The sequence below is a fragment of the Silurus meridionalis genome, chromosome 4, assembly GCF_014805685.1.
Source record: "Silurus meridionalis isolate SWU-2019-XX chromosome 4, ASM1480568v1, whole genome shotgun sequence".
Classification (NCBI taxonomy): Eukaryota; Metazoa; Chordata; class Actinopteri; order Siluriformes; family Siluridae; genus Silurus; species Silurus meridionalis.
The window spans coordinates 28782265-28807859 of NC_060887.1; the positions used below are offsets into that span (position 1 = coordinate 28782265).

Here is a 25595-nt window from a genome sequence, read left to right on the forward strand (position 1 = left end):
TATTGCAAATGTTTATATGTCAATAATCTTGTAATAGGTACACGGGTAGTACAAAGCATAAGAGTCAAAATGTGATAAATACGATGTAGGTCGTCTTACCAGGCACTCGCCCGTGTCCAGGTCACATGACAAGCTATGGTTATTACATTGGCAGGGCACACAGGGCTGAATCAATGGCATATTTTTCCCCTTCATGTTGAGCTCAGAAACTTGCTGCCTATAGTAACCAGGAGCACATTCCTACAAAAAACACACATATGCATATGTTCAAATATATATATTATATGAGTTACACATATACAGTGTTAACTAACACTGAAAACACATTTATTATAAAAAGATTATATATAAAGATTATTGAGGAAAGGACCAACAAAAGCTGTTTATCTGTGTTTATTTTCAAGGATAAAAGCAGTTAAATTTGGTCAGTCGATGTTATAAAAAATAAATAAATTTGGGATGCCTTAATGATTATTTTGTGAACTATTATTGGAAGTAATTTACAAATGATGCTGATATACTGCCATTCATGAATGGGACAGTAAATAAAGGGCATTTGTTTGATTTTCTCCAATTGCCTACAAGTTTCATTGCATTCTGCAAAATAACGAGCGTTAATTAGTGTTCAGCAAATATGAGTGTATCCTTCAAAGTGTCTCTATAGGATTTTGGTGCAGTCTCCAGTGGAAGTAAAAAAAAAAATTGAGCTTAAACTTGTGTAATTTTGTGCAGGTAGACCATAAATATGCTCCATGTGATCATTAACAATATGCCACACATTCAATGCAAATTGGACTTGTTTATGTTCGGTTCCTGACATATATAAAAAAAGCCACAATGCTACTACAGTAAGTAGAGTTATTAGTAAAGACATCAGGAGTTACCTGACAGGACAGGCCTGCATAACCTGGAGGGCATTCACACATCTCCACCAGCCTGGCCACCCTCATGCCCTCAGGAGCTTCATCCACATCTACTGCTGTCTCAAGAGAGATATTAGAGATCCTGGAGAGAAACACACAAATTTATTGCTGCAGACTAAACAACCATACATCTGGTACAAAATCAAATGTCTATTGTATACACAATTTAAATGGACTGCTGAAAATTCACTAGACAAATAAGTAAAACTGTAATTTCAAGGTACCGACCTGGATTGCCGGAGTCCTGTCCCATATGAGGCTTTAATAATGATGTACTCCACATTACTCAAGACAGACATGAAGTCTTCGTGACTCACAGCTTTCTCAGACACTGCATTGAAGTACCTCCACTTGTGCTGTGAAAAACATATTTTACTAAACAACCTCTGTCTATTTGCCCCATCTCTGTTATCACTTATATATATTCGGCATGCTGTATGAGTGTGTGAGTAAAGCTCACCTCTGTGAGAGGGACATGATGTGTGGTGCGAATGCCGCTTTCTGGAGCAGGCATGTCAGTGTAAATCACCAGCTTCCTCAGGTGTCCTCCCCTCATCAGCACTTGAGGCTCATGATTGGACAGACCTGATCCATCCATAGCAGCAAAGGCTACAGTATATGATAATTCACCTCCATATGACAGCAGCTGCCGAAAAATATGACATCGTTTTAGTTTTGCTAGATATAAATTTAGGAAAGAATTTCTGTAGGATTTAAGTATATACTATGGCTGTCAGAAACAATTATCAAGTTTAAAAAACAATTTGAATTGGCATATGATATGCTTATTATATGCTTATATATGCTTAAGATCCAATGCACTTGGCCCAAAAGAAATATATATATATAAATATATTTATTTATAACTCATGGCTGTAATTTTAAATGAAATTACATCATTTAAGAACGCAGAACCATTTTATTTGATACATGTTTATAAGCAAATGAGAATTCGAATGCATTTTAAAGAAATCTGACTGCCCTGGTGTGTGGTGTTGTACCTTGCTGCCCTGAAAAGGTTGGGGCAGTCGCCAATAATACGGTCCGGTGAGAGTTGTTGATTCAGTCTGGAGCTGAGCCACATCTAGCAGAATTTCACCTTGAGCATGATAGACACCCTGTAGTGTCCCCTGCAGGTCATTCTGGCTCACTACATGTAGACGCTCGGTCAAAGGACCCACTGTGATCTAATAGGGAGTACCAGAGATAATTGTGATCGAATATAGCAACAGTAATCAATATAGCAGCAAATCATTCAAATTTGTCATTTGTCCTCCAGAACACATGATCAAAGTGATGAATGGTTGTGCTGCTGTTTTGTTGATTATTGATTGAAAGTGTGACACAATCACACTTTTGGTTCTGCATGAATCTGATTGTTTTTTACTCATACATGGTCTGGCTGTTTATAGAAAGATATAGACAAATCGAACATTTTCAAATCCAATTCCAACCACACACAGCAAACAGCAAAAAGAGTTATACATCACTGAATATAATTCAGTCGTGTCATTTGTGGGGATTTTATTTAAACCGCTGCAAACAATAAATAAACCAATTCGACCCCTTCCTTTAATGCATGCTAGCCTGTGGTTTGACATTCATACTCTCAGTTCATGCACATTCAGACTTTTCTTTTCTTGTGTGAGTATTATGTCATTTCTATTTACTGCCTCTATTCATTACCAGCTTTTCAGCTATTGCACATTGCTGCTGAATCTCACATTGTACATTATGGTATTGCTAATTCAATAGCGTTTATGTTAAGTGCATAACACTGGGCCATCAGAAATATAAATTGTGCTCTTTTCATATGGTTCATATTAAGAACAGTAAAATCAGTAAATGGAAAGCGGACTCACTTGCACTCTGACCAGTCCACCGAGCTCCTCACAGACAGAGGAGACCCCAAAACAGAAGCAGGGGCTGCATCCAGCTGGATTCTGCTTCCACAGGCCAAATGTCCCAGTCTTACATTCATCACAACCTCCTCCACCTACATTCTCCTGAATGAGAAAAGAGAGAGAGATCAGAATGTAGTAATGAAGGAAAGTGTGTGAAATCTTTTGTCACATTGGGTATACAATATCCATTTATTTAATGAGTTATTAAAGAATATTGTTTTACTTTTGCTCATCATCAATATGATCGAATAAAAATCTGCATATGAGTAACGAGTTGATTTCGGTCAGGTGGTACTTGTTTTACACTATTTTCACTTTTTTACAAAGTAGATGTTAATTCACTTTTCCCCTTTAAACCAATTATTTTGGAGAGGGATTTATTTTTCATTTTTTATAACACACAAAAAAAAAACCGCTACCTTGCACACACACCGTCCGTCGTTCTCACATCCACACACTCCCAGTTCTGTATCACAAAACTCCTCATGGGTGCCGTCAGCGTCGCAGTTGCACGCCGTGCATTCTGGGAAATTCCTGAAGCCTAGAGTGCAACGGTCACATTTCTGAGAGGTAAAGTGCGGCCTACACACACACTGGCCACTGAGTAGGTCACAATGAGACGAGTTTGAACCGGCTGTGTTGCATTCACATGGCTGGGGAGACGAACAAACCCATGATTATTGAGTTATAAATGTAATTTTGAAGAAAAAAATCTAGGAAATTATTACAAGTAATAATAGGAAGCTAATTTCTACTTATAATTGAAAGCCATGCAAACTGTCAATTAACCCACTGAAAAACAACTTTGTTTTTGAAGTTGTATATTTATTAAGCATCACATGGGATGTTTTCCTCGTTCATGCTGAAGTCCATGGTGTACATTAAGGGTAGCATTTTTATACATGCGCTGAAGAATTTAATTATTGAGCTGCATTGGATATGCCTTTATTACATTTCCTGAAATTTAATACCAACATTAATCTGATTTAAGTGAATCATGGTATGTCATACATGATCATTTAAATTATCTAGTAATAAACAAACACATACACTGGATTTTATTATATATGAATACTATATATATATTTTGTTTAGTACCTCGCATCCAGTCTCTCCATCATGACCCCAGTGATCATCATCACATAATTCACATTTCTCTCCTCTGGTGTTTGGTGGGCAGATACACTCGCCCGTTACAGCATTGCAGTTGCCGTGTGTGTGAGCACAATCGCAAGCTATAAACAGGTTTCATGAGTAAGTACAAATTCCAATAAAATCTCAAATTCATTTCTTTAACTCTTACTTGAAACAGCATCTATAATGGTGTTTTGTTACATAGCGGAAAGTCTCACGTGTGCAGCCGTTGTCTGTGAAATTGTAGTGGCCGTGCTGGCAGCGTTCACATTTACCGCCTGCTACGCCAATGGTACACTGGCACTGCCCATCTTCATCGCATGCTTTTGATACTGATCCCGACTGGTTGCATTCGCACTCCCTGCATCCATCGCCGCTGTTAATGCCGAAGAAACCGAGCTGAGGGACACAGAATACAGCCAGACGTTACGAAGAATTCTCACTTAAATTGAAGTAAATTGACAATATAATGAATGAAAAAATGGAAAATATTCAAGAAATACTAAGTTTGTTAGGAGCGAGAGAAAGAGAGAGAGAGAGAGAGAGAGAGAGAGAGAGAGAGAGAGAGAGAGAGAGAGAGAGAGAGAGAGAGGAAACAGAACGAGTCACATGTGCTTACAAATGCCCGACAAAACAGCTTTCCCTAACAAACTGTGAACAATTATTATCCAAATAACAAATGTGAGCTGTGTCATTCATCTTGATTAAATCCGTTTGGCCAAATGTCAGGCATCACATTGAACAGGGACCTACTGGAGCTCCAAACTACCTCAATCGTCACCACTTACACCAGCCCGAGCATCTGACACTGGGCTTGAGGAACAGCTGTGCTCCTATTATGCCTGATTTCTCTCCAAAAATCTGCCTCTTTCCACCGGAATCTCCCTCCATCCATTCAAATGTTGGTGCAAGAAAATATGATAAATTCTATTTATTAGTCTAATTATTTTGGTGGCAAATGCAAAGAGCTGTTTTTACAGTAACTGTAATGAGCTATTAATGTTAACTTAATGGTAAGAAATATATGTATTATTATGCTTATTATGGCAGTTCTATGGTATATTGCTGAACGTCATACTTGCATGCATGCGTAATAAATAATAATAAATAAAATAAAAATAAGAAAGCTGCGTCTCAGAAGAGCTTAAACATACCTGACAGCGGTCACATTTGTCTCCTTCTACATTGGGTTTACACTCGCACTGGCCAGTTATTATGTTACATACACTGGAAATGGAGCTGTTCGAGTGGCAGCCACAGGCTAAACATACACAAAAGACACAAAAGATTATTTCATAATTAGTGCTAGAACTTGCAATACACATATTGTCCTCTGGGTGGCCCCAAATACTAATTTTCCAAGTAATTTTTTTCTAGTCTTTTAAAAAGGTTTTTTATAAAGAACTAATTAAATCTTTCTTAATAAACTTGCAAATTAAAACATAATTTTTGATGCACATACCCCGGCAGTTCTTAGCTATAATAGCATCACCGTAGTATCCATCCTCGCAGCGTTCACAGTGTCGGCCCGCAGTGTGTCTCGCACATTTTAAACATTCGCCAGTAATAGAGTCACAGTAGCCTGGCTCAGATGGGTCCACGTTCCCGTTACACTCACACGGTGAACATTTCTGACCAGGGATGGTAGGGGTGCCATAATAACCATTAGCACACCTAAATAGAAAACCGCACATATGAACAGATTTATATCCAGCAAAAGAAAAAAAAAAACATTTAGAAAGCATGCAAGAAAGATTATTTCTAAGAAAGTCTATTTAGTCCATTCTGTTCTACACGCCATTTGCTTTGTGTATGCATCCAAAAACTGTCTTAAACGTTTTATTGCTATGGATCAGGTTTTCATTTCAATGAAAATACAGCTTGTATAAAGTCTAAACTTAAATCCACACACACCAGAAAAACTACAGCTGTAGCCTTCTGGGAATAAATTCTCTCACCATGTGTGACAAACATCTGGATTCAAAGATTTGAGATTCTGAATAAATAACCAATATTCAATTGTATCAAAAGGAAATGAGAAAATATGGTACTTCAAAAGTTGACCTGAGAAATGAACACTAATAAAATAGGGCTTGTTAATGATAATGCAAGTCGATGCATTCCCTTGTTCAGGCATGACTGTTTCAGTTTACCTCTCACACTTGGCCCCTGTGTATCCTTGCTCACACTGGTCACACGTGATCTCTCCAGGACCTCGTAAAGTACAAGTGGGACTAAAGCTGCAAACAAAAGAAAAAAAAAAAATGAACATTTTGTGCATATGTGATTGATTTCTGCAGCATTACGATTCTTAAAATGAGTTTCAACAGTCTTCCCAGCACTCTTACAGACATTCACTGACTCCAAGGCTACAAAAGGCAGCTGATTGCAATACACACACACACACACACACACTAACTCACTTGTTGGACGCCAGTGTCAGCGGGCAGGCACATCGCTGACAGTCTTCCTCTGTGCCGTCTGTGGGGTCACCATAGTAACCTGGAAGGCACTGGTCACAGTGAGGTCCTATAGTTTTGTGAGAGCAGTCCTGAGGAAGAATCAGAGTATTTTATATATGCGCACACGCACACACACACACATAGTTTAGACTTCGAAAGCCATAGCATACGACTTACCTCATTCTCATATTCATTTCAAATTACAAATCTGGTTCTGCCAACAGATTATATAATATAAGCTGACATAACTTTTTTTTAGAACTCACCAGACACACTCCGTTGATGTCACACTCGGTGGCATGATCATTACATTCACACTGCAGACAATTCCCTCCGAACAGGATGCCTCCAACTCGGTAAAACCCAGAAATACAGGTCTAGAAGATAAAAAAAATGCCTTAAACATCCGAACAATTTTTTTTTTAAGAAATTTGACACAACTGGGGAAATAAATCTCATGCCATGTGTGTACTGGTACCTCACAGGATGTCCCGGAGTACCCCCAGGGGCACTCACACTGCTCTACATCTGGAGATATGTCAGAGCTTATGGAGGTGGGATCAGCTATAGCCATGTGCACAGTGCTCAGCCTGTGAATACAAAATAAAAGTGTATTTGGAGTTGTTCTGCGTTTCAGGATTTTATCTAGATAGGGATTGCTCTAAAATTTAGATGAAAGTGCACACTGTACACTGAACATTGTGCACTGACCCTTTGCATAAATATACTTAAAATGAGGAGCAACACAAAGGCCTGATGGGTAATGAGCTTATTTGCATACAGTTAGTCCCCGGAAATACAACAAAATTGTACAAATATTTAACATTTTCTGTGACAGGCAAATGTAGGGTTTTTTAGGGTATATACGGTATATGTTGAGACGCTGCAAGCAGGTGTCTATGAGAATGTTTCCCACCTGAACACTCCGTCCACACTGGTGTTTAGGTGAGCTCTGATTCTGAGACTGGCCAAGTCTGCCAGAACACTCATCAGCTCGTCTCGCTGCACCCTTCGCTCTGTGTGCATATCTATGAAAGCATGTGGCAGAAGCCCCAGTGCCACCTGCTGCTCTCTATGGGGATTCAGGAATAGACGTGTGGGTAGAAGCTGGCGCAGTGCCTTCCCGTTTCCCTGTCAGATAGGAGAGAATGTGTCATCAATTTATTACATACTATTGCACATATACACAGATCAGGCATGACGTTATGACTTCATAATGTTATAGTTTCCTCCTAATTCACACAACAGATACCAAGCAGGAAAGGCTATAATGTGCTACCTCTGAGGCATGTAAAGCCAGTTGACCACTTATTTTCATCATGCAAAGTAGGGAAACATCATAACACCCTATTTACCCACTTCTGTACGCATGAACTCCAGTGATTGACCACTGTCTCTGTGACTTATGTGGAAGAAAGACTGTTACCTCTTCCTCCTTGAGAGCTCTCTAAAGAATCCTGGCCACAGACAACTGTGGCATTATCAGGATTTGAATTCTTGAGCTCAGTATGATATGTTGAACCATATCTCACCTGCTATCTTTTGAGCGACGGTCGTAGTAAGTGGTACATTGAAAGGACATAAATGTAAAATCTTTTACTAAAAGCAGCATGTAGCTTACCTCAATAATCACATCGAAATGTGCCGGGAGAGTTTTGTCCACATTATTGTCAACTGAGACATCATAAGCCACGCTGAAGTTTAGGAAGTTTCCATACGCAGTCAGCTGTGTTGAATAAAAAAACATGCGAAACATCAGCTCCAGCGTCGGCCTCGTTCATCAAACACAACATTAGGTTTATCAACAATAATAGCAGCTGGACATTTGTTGAATTTTTTCACATGCATACAAACATGGGAGCAGAACCTCTGAGTAAGAACTGTTTCTAATGCTAATTACCTTCCTCTTCACTAAGAACTGGCGATGCTGAGAGGGATAATTACGTATTTCAATTTAATTAGTCACCCGAGGGATCAACCCGGCTACAAATATTAAGTGTCACCCTGGTCATGTATAAGCTCATTATTTTCACATGTGGTAATGAGTCTGTCAGTGATTAGGTGTAATTAGAGGGGGGGGGTAGTTCAAGGAGTATGAAAGAAATCAAGAGGAAAATATTGACAGGAAGGCAGACCTTGTTGCTGAGAAAGGCTTCTGGAGCAGTCCAGGTAAACACAGAGTGGTAGCTCCTAGCAGCACTAGCATTATCAGAGATGATAAGGTTGTCCTCTATAATCGGGGCTGTGTAGACTGAGGAGCTGTGTGTAGAGGGACGAAGCCAACCATCTCTGTTTACTACCTGTAAAGAATGACACTCTGTGAAGCTTTGGACTATGTAAAAATACAATCATATTGCTTACTAATTAAATATTTGGTACACTGCTAGATTGTATATTTAAACAAGTCTACCAGAGAAGTGGTCCAGATGGAGCTTTCACACACGTCAGAGACACCGAAACAGAAACATTCAGTGCAGCCCTCTGGGTTACTGGCCTGCAGGTTGTAGAACCCCTGCTTACACAGGTCACAGTTCGCCCCCATCACATTGATCTGAAAAGGCATAATGCACTCGGTCAAAAGCGGATTCACACAGCAGACATATGACAAATAGTTTACATGCCGATAAGCTCTGCAGTCAGTGTTAATAGTTCATGTGAATGCTCAATCACACAAAAATGTTTAGGTATCCACTTTATTTGGACCAGAAAGGGCTACAATATATTTACAGTGTCAAGGAGTTAAGGATTTTAGATTTTAGAGATTTTATTGAACATCCCATTTAGTTCACATTCACTGTTATAATAACTCTTCTGGGAAGATGTGGCTGAGCTCTATATGAGGCCACTCAAGACATTCCATGTAAACCAAATTTAATGGTGCTTGCTTGGTGCACAGGAGCATTGTCATGCTAGAACAGCTTCGGGCCTCCTAAATCGGTGTTGATAACAGTTTTGGATAACATAGGTCTGGTGTCCCAATACTTTTGCCCATCGAGTGTATATAATCATTATAAAATATGCTTATGTCTAAATTATATTCAATCAAACAAGGTAGGTGATCTGCTTCATTTATCCAATTAACATAATATTTTTTCGAACATGTGAGCCATGGCATGCAAATACATGAGCTGTGATTGGTTCTTACCTTGCAGTTACACTCTCTGCAGGGGTCGATGTTAAGGCTTCCTTCAAGGCTGCACTCACAGCGTGTACACAAAGGAAAGTCTCTGTAGCCAAACGCACAGCGATCACACTTCTCTCCTGCGAACCCTTCTTTACACGCACACTGACCTGGAAAAACACCTGCATAGAAGCACAAGAAACCGATACAAAGACCAACATGAGTAATAAAGAACTGAAGAAAATAACAAAACATTAGAAGGATATACTGTATATTTCAAAAGCTAAATATAATCAGGATTATTGTCACTATTATCAGCAGCCTGGTAATTTAATGTAATAGTCAATAAAAATGTAATCTTATGATAAAATGTGTATTAATTAAGATGAAAATAATTGTTAAGAATATTATCAGGATAATACTTTCATCATTTCAATATTTCCTAGCATTTTGCTGCATATGTGTCTGCTTTTTCCTGTATGTACTTGTTTGCATGTGTGCACACATATTAGTTACCTTTACCAGGGTGAGCTTGCTTGTCGTCTTTAACGCAGACATGGCTGACTGAACCTCTCATATCACAGTTACACTCCACACAGGGATTGTCTGCATAGGGCGACACCTAAGAACAAGAGCATCAAGAAACAAGTAATTACTGAAAGAAAAATTTAAGGTGTCCTTATTGTCACACATACAGTACATCACAGCAACAGTGGGAGAAGTAATTATTTGATCCCCTGCTGATTTTGTAAATTTACCCTCTTACAAAGAGATGAACAGTCTAGAATTTTTATGGTAGGTTTATTTTAACTGAGAGACAGAATATAAAAAGAATATCCATAAAAGCCTTAAAGAAAGGTTATAAATACATTTTTATTTGATCGAGTGAAATTAATATTTGATCCCGTATCAAATAAGCAAGAATTCTGACTCCCGCTCCACCAGTCACAGAATCAACCTCTTCCATTCAAACCTCTACACCACCATGGGCAAGACCAAGACCAAAGAGCTGTCAAAGGACATCAGGGACAAGATTGTAGACCTGCACAAGGCTGAATTGGGCTACAAGACCATCGTAATGGGGTCTTGGCCATATGTTTTGGGTCATGGTCATGCTGGAAAACCCATCCATGACTCATCTTTAGTGTTCTGGCTGATTCCAGAGGGTTCTCATCCAAAATTCTGCAGTGCATGGCCCCATTCATGTATTGAAGTCTTTCTGTACCCTTTTCTGAAACAGCCCCAAAGCAGAATGTTTCCTGCTCCATGTTTGACAGTGGGGATGGTGTTCTTGTGGTCATATTCAGCATTTCTCTGCCTCTAAACACTCAGAGTCAAGCTTAAATTTTCCTAAGAGCTCAATAATGATCTGATCTGACCACATCACATTCTTCCAAGCCTTCTCTAAATCATTCAGGTGTTCATTGACTTCAGACAGACCTGTTCATGTGCAGGTTTGAGCAGAGAGACCTTGGTGTGTTACCAATGGTTTTCTTGGTAGCTGTAGTCCCAGCTCACTTGAGAACATTAACAAGCTCCTCCCGTGAAACTCTGAGCTGATCCCTCAGAGTTACATCCACGAGGTGAGATTTTGCATGGCGCTCCAGAGCGAGGGCGACTAACTTATCTTGTATTTCTTCTTTTCTCGAATTACCGTGGTGTTTTTCTCACCAAGCTTCTTGCTGATGGTGTGATGGCTTTGATCTCGCCCATGGTGGTGTAGACGTTTGAATTGAGGTTGATTCTGTGACTGGTGTCTTTTCTACACATAATGAATTGATATTAGGAGTTCTTTCTTAAAGGTACAGGACTAATTTGGGTGTGTGGGAGTCAGAATTCTTGCTGGTTGGTAGGGGATCAGATAGTTATTTTACTCGCTCTATAAAATATAAAATATTAATTTATATATGATAATTGTCTTTCTTTTTTTTCTGGATTCTCTGCTTAAATAAATCTTCCATAAAAATTCTAGACCATTCATTTCTTTGTAAGGGGTAAATGACCAAAATCAGCAGGGGATCAAATAATAATTTCCCCCACTTGTATTGTGAAAATATTTTGTCACATGACCTAGCTTTTTAGTATGCTTTTTATTTTAGAACCCTGATCCAATGGATTTAAGTGTCAGCCAGGCAAAGGTGCGACTTAAACTCACACAACTAAGCCACCACAAGGTGACAGCGCTTCAGAAAGACAGTAAGTCATTTGACTCAAAACATCAACAACAAAGAAACTCTGTGTTCCATAAAAAATTATAAAGAACCATCACTAAATATTACAAATACCGCTCAAATAATATTTTAGCTGCTGTGGTTCTGTTAGAATACTTCACTCCTCTTTTTAAACATTAACTTGTCCTTGTTTTTGAAACGTGACCACACACAAACTATTAGTGGTTAACACAATGCATGCAAACACACACACACACACACACACACACACACACACACACACACAAAATGCAATTCAGATGCCACACACACAGATAAACTCTTAACCATTTACCTTGTGTGGTCTGTAGTAACCATCAGCACAAGTTTCACAGTTAATTCCTGCAGTGTTCTGCGTACAGTCGATACACACACCACCTCCCACAAACTGGTTATGCGTGTCCATGCTCATCTTCAGCTCGGCCACCGTCTGGTTGTAGTAACAGTCCTCTGCTTTGTTGTGACAGTTGCATTCTGAAGATTTTCACAGAGAACAAATAAAAATCAGTGTTACTCCTGAGTGCAATCATGGGGAAAAGAAAGGAAAATACACGCTCCATCATATCTTTATCAGGACCCTGGGGTCTCAGGTGACAAGAAGAAAACACAAGTAGTATGAGTCCAATATTAGTTCAATATGTATTAATTCCACCAAAAATAACCATGGAATTGAATGAGTGTGTACTCTTTTTCCCGCAACTGCATCAAAAAAGTGTACACAGCAGTGGTGATATATCACATGCTATTATCCATCATAAGTTGTAATAGAAGTAATAATGTGAAATACATTTCAAAAAACTGTGTAGAGCACAAAAAAACTACCAATAATATTATGCAATATTGTAAAATATTTATTATGCGGCTGGGGTATATGCTGGGAAAAGCTTTTACATTCGAAAATTATGGTTGTTTGCCAAAATTTAGTCGTGGCCACATTCAAAAGATTCTCCCAGCATGCCATGCATATGCCACAGAGTTGCTCTCATTTCCTAAGTGGCACTGGAGTGTCCTGTGTGTGTTTCTCTGTCTTACTCTCGCATGTGTTGCCTTCAGATATGGTCCCTGGTTGCCACAGTTCCTGGTGGTAGCCGGGACAACACTCATTACAGCTCTCTCCGCAAGTGTTGTGCTCACACACACATTGCATTTTCTGGAAAAGAGAGTGGGGAGAAGTCACACACACACACACACACAAGCTTCCAAGGCTACAAAAGAGATGGCAAGGACCAAAAGGAAATGCTCCAGATTTACACAGACTGTCAATCAAATTCACACAAAAAAACACATTCCTAGACTGAAATTCAACCAGCACCCACTTAACACCATGTGTGTGTGTGTGTGTGAGTGTGTGTGTTATTTTTAAGATCTCCAGTGATGAAGCAAAGGATTATTGCTTTCTCAGCCTCTTGTTAACGTGATTTTCACTGTTAATGAGGCGACAAGATTCGTTTAACACAGATTGGATCAGATCATTTCCTCTTAACTGCGGGGGTGAAAATGCTTTAAAAAAAATAAGACCTTTAATATTTTATTGTAAAGAGCCTTGTACTTATAGAATTGCAAGATTTCACTATTGATAGCATAGAAAACGACAATCAAGCATCATTTCTGATGTCTACAACATATTATATTTAAAAATCTCATAATAAAAACTAGTCAAAAATTCTATAATAATATATTGAAGCTAGACAAAATGTTAAACATTAGAATAAATGTCAGTATAAACACAACATTCATTGGTACGGACAATACGTGTGGTAGCAAACTCATTATGTTTGATTGACAGATTGCTGGCTGAGAACTGAAAAACATCTGTTACCTTGGTGACGGGGTCCCACGGACAGCTTTGGGCGTGGCCATAGCATATACACATCCCGCCCACTGAAATGTCCTTGATTGAGTAGTAATACTGAATTTAAGGGGAAAAAAAGACTCATATTACAAATCACAGTGCAAACAATAGGAGTTAAATCATGATTTAGGGTTTCTCCTATATTCTCCAATATTAAAAAAAAATGTATAAATACATTTCTATGCTTTCAGGCTTCCACACTGTCAATAAACAATGCGCTATCAAGAAATAATCCTATATGACATAAGTAAGCAATAAACTTTAAATGCAGTTTCTATTACACCTACCCTGCGTGTGACAATGGGGTCCACGTCTTTGGGATCACGGTAGCTCAGGGTCATGAGGTCGGCGTTGAGCGTGCGGATGCGCTGCAGACGCAGGCGGATGAATCGGGCTGAGGTGAACTCGAGGAGCTCAGGAGAAAGGTCATCAGCACCTGGGCGCCCGTTTATCAGAGATGTGTGAATCTGGGTCGAGGAAGAATAAACGCAATCATACTCTACTGTTGATCACAGGATGTTAGAAGACCAAAGATATAATAACTAAACTCAAGGTATTAATAAATAAGCCTGAATGAGAATTTAGCTAAATCATCAGTGGAGAGATGCACTTCGTTTTGAAGTCTGGGAAATATTTAGACAGCAGAAGCAGTTTCTGTATACATAATGTTGGTGCAAAGGATCACAAAACTCACGGTTCAGATCAAATTACGGTTTTTGAGTCACGGATCGGATCATTTTTTGATCAGCAAAAAAACGTTGAAGGAGACAAATATAATTTGCTTTCTAATTATTAAAAGAAAAGCTCCCATACATGCGCTAGCCATTGTTGTTGACTGATTAACATTCACATGAACACACGACTGTCTGTGATCGTCAAAAGATTAATCCGCAAATTAAAAGATGAGGAATGAATCCGTGGTTCACGTGCATGCTGAATCGTGAGCAGTGATCCGGACGCGCCCCTAACATAAGTATGTACAAATATAAAGACTGACTTTGATAAAAATAGAAAAAGCACATATACATTTACACAATCATATTTGATACTATAATACGAAGCAAATGGAGTCCGTTAACACTGAGTGAAATGTATGTGCATCACTCATAAGGCAACATGCTAGTCTTGTTACTGTTGATACTGATTACAGTGTAAGTAAGCATGTTTACAATCCTAACCTTAATAGAGACATCAATATTTATATGAGGAATGTTGCCGATTTACATCCTATCACAGAAATATGCAGCATGCAAACATAATATGGGGCTAGTTTGAAAACTGTTTATTGTTCCACAGCTCAGTTGGATTCTTTAGATTGGACTCTGGCCAGATTAGCTCTCACTGTTTGGACCTCTGACCCTGTGAACCTCCTTCGCATTTACAAAATAACACTTATGTACAACCATTTCAACCTACATATAGGCCAAATTTTAAAGTGATGCATTCGGAACGAATTTGAATTACTGTGTCGTAAAATCTGAATTTTTCGATTCGGGTCTTAAAGAGTGTCATGAACTGCCTTATTTGTTATACAGGGGGATGCTAGTCTTAGGATTTGTAACTATTTGCACACAGCTGAATAAACAGGAAGGGGACTAAGTAAGCTGCTCACCTCTCCATGTTCCAGAGGCACCAGGCGGGAGTAGTAGGAGGTACAGATGACCTCATTATCTCTCTTGTAGGTGGGAGGTCCAAGACGCGGGGTGATATTGTAGCGGGTCAGACACTCAGTGTCACTGATGGCATAGTACTGCCATGGCTGGTAAATGACCCCGTCCGAAGACCTCTCTAGAATCCAGTTCCCAGGCCGAGGAGAGTTCGCTGCCTTGATGATGACATAAGCGACTTGGAAGACCTGATAGAACAGCAAAAGCTAGTTTTAGTGACTGAGTTTTAAGAATATTGTTCATTGCATAAATACACAGTGCAAAAATAAAATGTTTCTGTAGTACTTTAAGGTGGATTACACTGGCACATCCACTCAGGTGGTGTCTGCGAATTATGCTTTGTGCCTGAGAGAGCTGGGAATATTAAACTTTCACGAGCTGGCACTTGGATTAAGTTTGTCTACGGACTCATCTTCAGGGGGAAAATTCTTCTTTTGGATTTGCTTATTTGATTTGTGTGTATACTCATCTCTCTGCCATTTCTATTCCTCTGGTAGACATGCAGCGTTTCAATTCTACAGCTGTTTTCCCGACTTGTCTTTTTTTTCCTAGCTTTCGATGTCGTTGTGCCTAAAGTGGAAGATCGTAGTGTCTCTTGTGTTCATTTTTCTGTCATTCTCTTCCCACTCGGTCCCATGTCCTTTTCATTCTCAGTCCATGTCTCACCAGGCTCCCATGCAGAGCAAGTTGTGACAGGCTCTTTGTATAAAAAAATCTCTTTCATGAGACCCCCCTCTAGAAAAAAAAAATCCTAACGAGAAACCCAGACATACCCCAAGTTTTCATAGACCTTCCATCTGCTTCTAATTCCTCCTCACAATCCTCCCACATTGGCCTCCTCAGGAAGCCACAACACACTAAACCTCTACAAACATATAGCAGGGATTGTAAGTGTGTTTCCACAACCACAATGTATAGAGAACCCCAGCCCCTATAATGAGTCAAGAAACATCTAAAATAGTGCGGAAACTGTGCGTGGATGACACAAGCAAGATTCTTGATACAAAAACACGCTTCAAAGTTCCAAGTTCAACAACATCCTGACTGTTTTGTCCTTTACTCCATTTGCCTTTTTGCTTTGATAAACCCGGAGGTCTTGAAGCCCCATGTGTGCTTGGCGCATAGCAATGTCAAGGTGATGAGACAAACAAACATGTGAACATCTTTCACCAAGGCAGTGCTGGTGTGATGAGAATGAAAGCTGCAGAGGCGGTGATTTGCGATAACCAGGTGAGAAAGGAGGCATTTAACATACACATCTTAAGCCACAGGGATTCCAAAGCTCTCTCGTGACAAGATATGTGAACACTTACAAGCATAAATTAAAGGAATGTGTAAAGTATTATTATAGGGAAGTGTTTTAATTTTCGAGTCCAAACCAACAACCTCTGGCATGTTTAATGTCTTTGAAACGCATATGGTAATCATATGTTGTTTCAGAATGGTTACTATGGAAAATAACATTCTGCGGAATGCAAAAAGTCAGATGGAGCTGCGAGTCACTAAGTTGAACAGTTTGATTTAACTATGAAGGAAAATCACAAGTAAGCTTCAAAAGATATACAACAATGCAACTGTGTACTTTAGTGGAAATCGGTCTTAAGAAAAGTAGTGTTTTGAGTCCACAGGGCATTGAATGAGCTTCTGTTTCTGCCATTTGTTTAGTAAATTTATCCTTGTCATCATGTCCTTGAGCATTAAGCTCTAAAACATTTTGACTACACTATCAGGGCAGTTTCAAGGATACTCATTTCTTTCCCAAACTAAAATCCTAAAAAAAAAAAAAAAAATTATGTAGCAGAGTACAAAAGAACAATAAGCACTAGAAGCTTCACATTTGCACCATGTTTTGATCTTATCAAAGCTGCAGACACAGCACGCTGCATTCACAGACACTAAAACCACAAAGCAAACACTTCCCTATCAGTGAAAGAAGTGATAAATTGTTTCACTCATCTGCTCTTGCTTGCGGTAGAATTCCTCAAGCACGGAGACAAAACTCTTGATCTAATTAACATCACCAAACCAAACAAACAGAAGACGAAGCCATTTGGGGGTCTCTCATCCTGTTTGGCCCCCCCAGGTAGTTTAAATGGTAATACCGGTCTCCTGCAAAGACACACTCGGCTGTCCAAACATCTTTAGAGACATTTGGGCCAGCTGTGTTGGTCCTCACACTAACTCACACTAACTGCTTGTTACTTACATCCTTCTGAAACTAGACCCGGTGTTCTCAAAGCAGTAAACACGGTACATGACACCCGAGGTGACAACTTAACAAGCACACTGTAGGCTAGGCTTCCGGTGAGCTTCAACACACAAGCACATAAATTCACGGAAGAAAGGGGGAAGTTAATGTATGGTGTGGAAATACTGACGACAAAATCTGAAGAATTTGGGATAAGATAATAGGATGATGTGTGCAATGCAGCTCAAAGAAAAAAAAAAACATGGTACACCTCATTTTGATACAACATGCTACATAATGATAACTGCAAATTACGCTTATTATACCCTGAGTGAATCTGAAAATCTTTAAATCAGCAAGAAACAATGGCCAGGATGGATTTTAGCATCAGACCTGAGTTTTCCTCAAGCTGCCTAATTAGCCAATTACACAGCCCAGGTGCTGCTGGATTTTGTTTCTCATGCAGGTAGCATAAACTAATCCTCTGTGAATACCCCCCAGGCCCCAGGGTCTCAAACAGGCCTCTGTGGCGCTGGCCTGCTTTGTCCTGGCCTGCATTATGTCCATCCCTCTCACACTCCCTACCCCCCACTTGCCACAACTCTCTCAGACAAAAGCCTGACTCATCTTCAGCCCAGACTAGGAAAGTGCTTCTGGCTAAACGAGACTCTTTTCATGTGGCAGCGCAGAGACTTCAAAACATTCTAGCACTGGGATTATGTAGCAAAAGCAAAAAGTAAGCACACTCATGAGAAGTGCGCATGAGAAGTTTGGCTTTCTGGCCAGCATCCGGTTAATGAGCAACAGACAAAATGGTGGAATACATATATTAGTCACTTTTTGTAGTAATCATCAGAAATCACCATTATGCTAATCATCTTTATCATATCATTGCTATGAACATTACTGTAACGCCTACAAATTCCGATTAATCAGTGAATTTCACACACACACACACACACACACACACACATACCACAACGGATTATTCCACCTCAGTGGAACGGAAAGCTCAGCATATACAGAGAGCTGCATGTTGCAGAGCATTTTACAAAGTTAGCCCTTCCAAATTATATGAATACAAGCAAATAGGTACCAAGAGTCAACTACTCAAATGCTTACCGTAGCAAAATACTACTCAAAAATGAAAAATGTTAAATTAAATTAATAGTCTAAAACAATACAGTACATCCACTAGGTAGAAATATACCTAGGATTTGATACTAGTCCATTACAGGACACCGTGCACACATAATCACACCTATTAGCATAGCCAATCTACCTACCAACATGTTTTTATCCAGCAAGGTAGGAGGAAATAGGAGAATTTCATGGAAATCCGGTCTGAAACTAGAGACCCAGCAATGCTACCACAATGCACTTTATGTTGCTAGAACAATTTACTGTAGTCCTTTGCTCTGTGTTCTGTATATGTTGTTTTATGTAGCACCAGGGTTCTGGAGGAACGTTTTCTCATTTCGCTGTCTATTGCCGCAGCTATATACGGTCAAAATGACAATAGAAGCTTCTGGACTTGCCACTGTGCCACCCATTATAACAAACGTATCAATTCAAGATTAATGCTGTTCAGTAGGCTGCTGTTCAAAAAAGAGAGTGGGCCAAGCTGATTCGTGTTTAGGTTCCGCATTGTTAAATAGATTTAACCACGCTGCTATATAGACTAAACAGGGTATTTCTGAAGATCTCACATTTACACTTTTGAAAGTGAAGCGTCCAATTCATAACAAGTTTTTCCTCTAGAGGTATAATATGACTAAAACCTTGTCACGATGGATTATTGTGGTATCAGTTCCATGATGCTTTGGTTTGTGAACTCATTCTTTGTCTAAAAAATTTATCAAACATGAACTAGTTATGTTCCAGCATAATTAACCACAGAAACCTACTTATGTGGAGGCTGTACATACTGCAGTACATGCATGCCGACACAGAGTTTTCACTATACGTCTCTGAGACCTCACGCAATAATGATGTAACTGCACAAGCACAGCATCCATCTCGAACTGAAAACTGGAAGAAACATCTCAGACTACAGTTTCAACAGCATGAACAAGACTTAACAGCGTTTGCAGGACTTTCCTGAAAGGATATTGTTTTTTTCACACTTGCCTTTCAACCAAATAAAGGCTTTAAATTCTGATTAAATATCCAATTGCAGAAGAATGTGGCCCAGCTGCTGGTGTCAGGTCAATTCTATCTGACTATCTGAGTGAGATTTCAGGTGAGGATAATTTTGACTTTTCTGTGTGGGTTGAGGAACTGGATACAATACATGGCTGTAAATCTTAAAGATTTCAGTAGCAAGTGTGCTAATGCATATAAGGTAAGCTCAGTGGCCCACAACTAATGAAAGTCTGGTCATTTAGGAGGAGGATGGGAAGGAGAAGCAGAAGGAGGTGAAGGAGGAGGAGAAATACAGTGCATTTCCTGTTCTGGGGTCTGATTTCAACAAAAGCCTCATGGGCTCCTGCTGGTGCTGACAGATTGTTAGAGGGGAGGACTGAGAGCAGGCACACAGAGGATGATACAACACTCGTTGTGTAAAAAGGCTTTGGGTGATCTACACCAGTAAAATATTAATCACATATGACAACACTGATTTTTATTGTCCTCAAACAAGCATTGTTTTAAAGTTACTGTATTTCATACTGATAGTCGCCTTACCTGTCGTAAATCAAGCGTGATGGTGACCCAGTGGAACTGACGGCCATTCTTGATGCTGGGACTCTGCCACCACTGATTGGTGCCATCAATTGAGTAGGTGATGGGGTGTCGTTCTGTTGGGACAGGGGATTAATTAAAGAACTTCATTATTTTAGCCTTTGTCACACAAACTTGTGTCAAATTTTCACAGCATTTTGCAGCCAACCTTATCCTGAGCAACCTAAAGAAATCTCTTAAAATAATATACATTCTGGTAGTCCACAGACTAAGAATACCATCAGTATATAATCTCTGTTGGATCTCTATGGAGGTCATAAAGGTAGAAAAGCAAATAATATTTAAGTGCTCATTTAACTACATCTGAAAGATGTAGGGCTTTATGGTGTACTGAAATCTCTAATAGTAATCCATCAGATTGCAAAAGGGTGTGAAAATTGATAGTAAAGTATATCAGACTGACCAACCTTTAGGGTTTGTGCTGTTAGCATCACATGTCCTGCACTGGGGGTTTCGGATCCGTCTGCCAGGAACATGTTCCACTAGCTTGCAATACATCTCAGGATCAGGGTCCCCACATGTGGCATTGGTGGTGATTTCAGAATTGCTGGCCAAGTTCAGAATCGCTGGAAAGAGACCTAGGGCCAAAAAAAAATGTAATAAAAAAATAGGACAAAATTACTACCAACCTACAAGCAACAATACTGCATATAAATTCCATGTCAAAAGATAAACCATTGTTAGCAGCAAGTCACTTGTGATTTGAACTTTTCACTGCAATACCAGTTTCCATTCAAGTTCTCTGGGGATATTTTTAAATGAACCAATCTTTGAACGATCACAATGAGAACAACACACCTAATATGTGGGTAACATTTAGTGACATCCGTCAAGTCATCCCTAAGTTTAAACAGTCTTCTCCCTGCTTCAGTCAGTCACCCATCTTCAACTTAAATTTTCTACTCTTCCCCTCCTCCCTTACTCTGCAACCTCTGTCTTTGAAGAGTGACCCCCCCTTTATCAGCCCACGCATTTGCACATAGCCACTGATGGCCCAAATTACTATGTCTTGGACAATTAACAATGGCAGCCATCTATTCATGTGAGCTCAGGCTTTTTAATGTCTGGAGATAACCCCCATCCCCTTTTAAGCCCTGACCACTCATTATTGCGAGGAGAGACAACAGGCTTCCGAATGAGGGAATTCACATGCAGGCCCTGCTTCTGGCCAGCAAGCCACGTGTGTTTATGTTGGTGTGGATAAGTCTGGATTTGTCAAGAGACAGAATTGCAATTTTAGTGTATATTTAATGTGACATTAGGTTAACATGTTTGTGTTCACGCTGTAAACTTAAGCTTCAAAATGAACTATAACAGTATACAATCATTTCCATAACCTTGTAGACTAGCAGGACCACATTTATATTTACTCTTGTGACTACAGACATTTCCAATTTCTTTTACTCTAGTTACTAAATAATTCATAGTAGTTACTGAATATGATGCTTCAAGATACATAACTAAATAATAAGCATGTACTTCAAAAGGTTACATCTAAAGAAATGAGAGAGTGATCCCCCAAATTGCCTGCAATCTCACATAATGAATATAATTGAGGTCAAGGTTCTTTTCGAGAACTCACAAGTCACAGTGCAATTTACTGATCAAATCCCAACAACCACAAAATTCCCAAAAGCTGTATTTCATCCATTTGTCAGATCTCACCAACACGTCTGATTTTAACACATTTCAGCTGAGCAGCCATTTACAGTTTGTCTAACACCTGGTCCCTACCCACACATTACCACCATTAACCTGGACCTCATGATGGGTTGAGGGAGCAGGACAAGTGAGGCTGTGTACACCTTCTTTTTAAATAATAAAGGTTACAAGAGCCCACAATATCATGGCTCATTTCTGAGAATGGTAAGCTTTCGGTCAGCCTGACTGAGGGAAGCTGTGTAGTCTGTACACGCCGGCATACATCTGTGAGAAAATAATGGTCAGGCGTCAGCGTTCAGCAATGTTTGGACAACAGCATCCCCATGATTGACTGCACCAGACCAAAGCGGCACCCAAAGGTTAACTCATCCCAGTGGCCCGGATTAAAGCGCCTAATTCTTTTGTGTTTTCACTCATCTTTGGAATGTCCATTGTCTGCAAACATAAAGGTGCTTTCAGCAGCTCAATACTTGACAGGATCTGCGCTCTTAAGATAAAATTGCAAGTTAGTCAAAAGTCAGAGACAACATTGCACATCTAATCTGACCATCTTAAATAGAATTAAACTCTGGACATAACCAGAAGTAATGACCTTACTTTAATGTGATGTAATCACTAGAGCCTGGGCTAAAAACTGTAAAACAGTATAGAGTCTAAACCAGAGGCTAATTTTGAAACTCCATGCGTGTAAAGGTATATAAGTTCTACTGATTTTAACAACTTTAGGATCAAATCGTGAATATTTCAACTAGACTTTTGGAAATACGACGGCTTAATAGCTCTAGTTGAATGTCCTCATCTATGATAGCAATGCTGTGTGGTATTCGTCTAGAACTCAGTTCAATTTTGGTTGAGTTTTATTTGTATAGCGCTTTTAACATTATTCCCAAGGCAGCTTTACAGAAATAAAGAGGTTATAAAATGAGAATTTATATGTTGGTGTCTATAAGATGAATCCCCAATGATCAAGCCAGGCATCTCTTTATTAGAAAAAAATGTAAAACCCTTTTTAGAGCTGCGAAATTAAGTGAGAGTATTAACTGGTGAGTAATCACACCAATGGGTCAAAGCTGACAGACACACAAGCATGTTAACTGTTCTAATTAAATGCTGAGTCTCAAATATCTTTGTTAAGACTATACAATTCACACTGACCTGAGATCATTGGAATGCATAGCACAGTTTAATGGTTACTGCACCGTCAAGACAAATAAATAACAGAAAAGCACATACACATTTTTATTTTTAGGAATTTAACTCGTAATGTTGGCAGTGCAAGGTTAGTACGGCCTTCTTGCTTTGATACGTAAGAGTTTTTCAGTAACAAAGACTACAATGAATTGATTTATTGCATGAAATCAGCAGTGTTTCAATGATCACATGCTACTTTGGCCTTGGTTCCTTGAAATCTCTGCATGTTTAGTTTGAAGAGCCTCAGCCATTGTAACTTTTGTTTTTTTTCTTCAGTCATTGTTAATGAATGAAGAAAAACAGTTTTTAAGCTTTACACTGATATATTGTTCTGTTAAAATAATAATAAAAAAATTAGGAATTAGGATAAGGACATATTCTGACTATATTAAAAAGTTTTGCCTCATTTACATAACATTATAAAGACCTGTGTTATGTGCTTTGCTTCAAAATGAACTATTTATTATCTCATGACATACACCGCATGCTTATGCATTTATACTATTTAATGCAGTACTAAAAAAAAAAGAAGAATAAAAAAAGAATAATGCAGGAGCCCAAACTGAAGGATTAGTTCCAGCTCACCTCTTTGCTGGCAGTACACTGAGGATGCACACAGCAGCACGAGCACCAGCACGAGCTTCATCTCTGCCCGCACATGCACGCCTGGATTACTGATTACTTTCCTGCTAGTTTCCACTATAAGCGTTTAAAACATCCACATGCACTCTCTCTGTCTCTCTCTCTCTCTCTCTCTCTCTCTCTCTCTCTCAGCTACAACTTTTGTCCCAACTCTTCATTCTGTCCCGCTAGACCCTGGTCTGGAATGTACCAATCTGTATAAAGGAGAGCCCCATCTCTTTCCCCCACCTCCCCCAACCCCAATGGCAAAATGGACTACTCCATTCGAGAGTTTACAACACACGAGCGACAAATCCGATACCAGAAAACACAGCTTTGCATTAATTAGTTAGTTAGTTAGGTTCATTGGTTTTGAGTGACATTCCAGTGTTGCAGTAGATGCACTGCAAAAGAAAAACATTTTGGGATTAAATTAAGGGATTAAGGGTTAGAATGCATTTATCTGAACTACTGTTATTATAACTACTCCTACTACAATACATACAGCTACTAATACAACAGTTACGATTACTGCTATTACAAGAACTACTGCTATTATAACTACTCCTACTACAATACATACAGCTACTAATACAACAGTTACGATTACTGCTATTACAAGAACCACTGCTATTATAACTACTACTACTACTACAATACATAGAGCTACTAATACAAAAGTTACCATTACTGCTATTACAAGAACTACTGCTATTATAACTACTCCTACTACAATACATACAGCTACTAATACAACAGATATGATTACTGCATTTACAAGAACTACTGCTATTATAACTACTACTACTACAATACATAGAGCTACTAATACAACAGTTACGATTCCTGCTATTACAAGAACTACTGCTATTATAACTACTACTACTACAATACATACAGCTACTAATACAACAGTAACGATTCCTGCTATTACAAGAACTACTGCTATTATAACTACTACTACTACAATACATACAGCTACTAATACAACAGTTCCGATTACTGCTATTACAAGAACTACTGCTATTATAACTACTCCTACTACAATACATACAGCTACTAATACAACAGTTACGATTACTGCATTTACAAGAACCACTGCTAATATAACTACTACTACTACAATACATAGAGCTACTAATACAACAGTTACGATTACTGCTATTACAAGAACCACTGCTAATATAACTACTACTACTACAATACATAGAGCTACTAATACAACAGTTACGATTCCTGCTATTACAAGAACTACTGCTATTATAACTACTACTACAATACATAGCTACTAATACAACAGATATGATTACTGCTATTACAAGAACTACTGCTATTATAACTACTCCTACTACAATACATACAGCTACTAATACAACAGTTCCGATTACTGCTATTACAAGAACTACTGCTATTATAACTACTACTACAATACATAGAGCTACTAATACAACAGATATGATTACTGCTATTACAAGAACTACTGCTATTATAACTACTACTACTACAATACATACAGCTACTAATACAACAGTTACGATTACTGCTATTACAAGAACCACTGCTATTATAACTACTACTACTACAATACATAGAGCTACTAATACAAAAGTTACGATTCCTGCTATTACAAGAACTACTGCTATTATAACTACTACTACAATACATAGAGCTACTAATACAACAGTTACGATTACTGCTATTACAAGAACTACTGCTATTATAACTACTCCTACTACAATACATAGAGCTACTAATACAACAGATATAATTACTGCTATTACAAGAACTACTGCTATTATAACTACTACTACAATACATAGAGCTACTAATACAAAAGTTACGATTACTGCTATTACAAGAACCACTGCTATTATAACTACTACTACTACAATACATAGAGCTACTAATACAACAGATA

The 25595-nt window shown here is 38.9% G+C and overlaps 1 protein-coding gene across 1 annotated transcript in view; it reads right to left on the minus strand.

The window, feature by feature from the left end:
* Positions 1–23818, minus strand: part of lama1 (laminin, alpha 1) — a 38895-nt gene extending 15077 nt beyond the window's left edge. The window contains exons 1-29 of the mRNA XM_046846823.1: positions 23642–23818; positions 20611–20781; positions 20147–20259; positions 15219–15461; positions 13894–14073; positions 13574–13663; positions 12787–12904; positions 12050–12228; positions 10061–10166; positions 9569–9726; positions 8834–8974; positions 8559–8723; positions 8045–8149; positions 7340–7554; positions 6902–7013; positions 6690–6800; positions 6385–6512; positions 6115–6201; positions 5424–5635; positions 5116–5222; positions 4180–4360; positions 3926–4062; positions 3247–3480; positions 2786–2929; positions 1925–2110; positions 1384–1569; positions 1152–1279; positions 885–1005; positions 100–240 (exon numbers count right to left, since the gene is read on the minus strand). Coding sequence (XP_046702779.1) covers positions 100–240; positions 885–1005; positions 1152–1279; positions 1384–1569; positions 1925–2110; positions 2786–2929; positions 3247–3480; positions 3926–4062; positions 4180–4360; positions 5116–5222; positions 5424–5635; positions 6115–6201; positions 6385–6512; positions 6690–6800; positions 6902–7013; positions 7340–7554; positions 8045–8149; positions 8559–8723; positions 8834–8974; positions 9569–9726; positions 10061–10166; positions 12050–12228; positions 12787–12904; positions 13574–13663; positions 13894–14073; positions 15219–15461; positions 20147–20259; positions 20611–20781; positions 23642–23702 — 4260 coding nt within the window. The 5' untranslated portion in view covers positions 23703–23818. The remainder of the gene's footprint in view (positions 1–99; positions 241–884; positions 1006–1151; positions 1280–1383; positions 1570–1924; positions 2111–2785; positions 2930–3246; positions 3481–3925; positions 4063–4179; positions 4361–5115; positions 5223–5423; positions 5636–6114; positions 6202–6384; positions 6513–6689; positions 6801–6901; positions 7014–7339; positions 7555–8044; positions 8150–8558; positions 8724–8833; positions 8975–9568; positions 9727–10060; positions 10167–12049; positions 12229–12786; positions 12905–13573; positions 13664–13893; positions 14074–15218; positions 15462–20146; positions 20260–20610; positions 20782–23641) is intronic.
* Positions 23819–25595: the final 1777 nt, after the last annotated feature.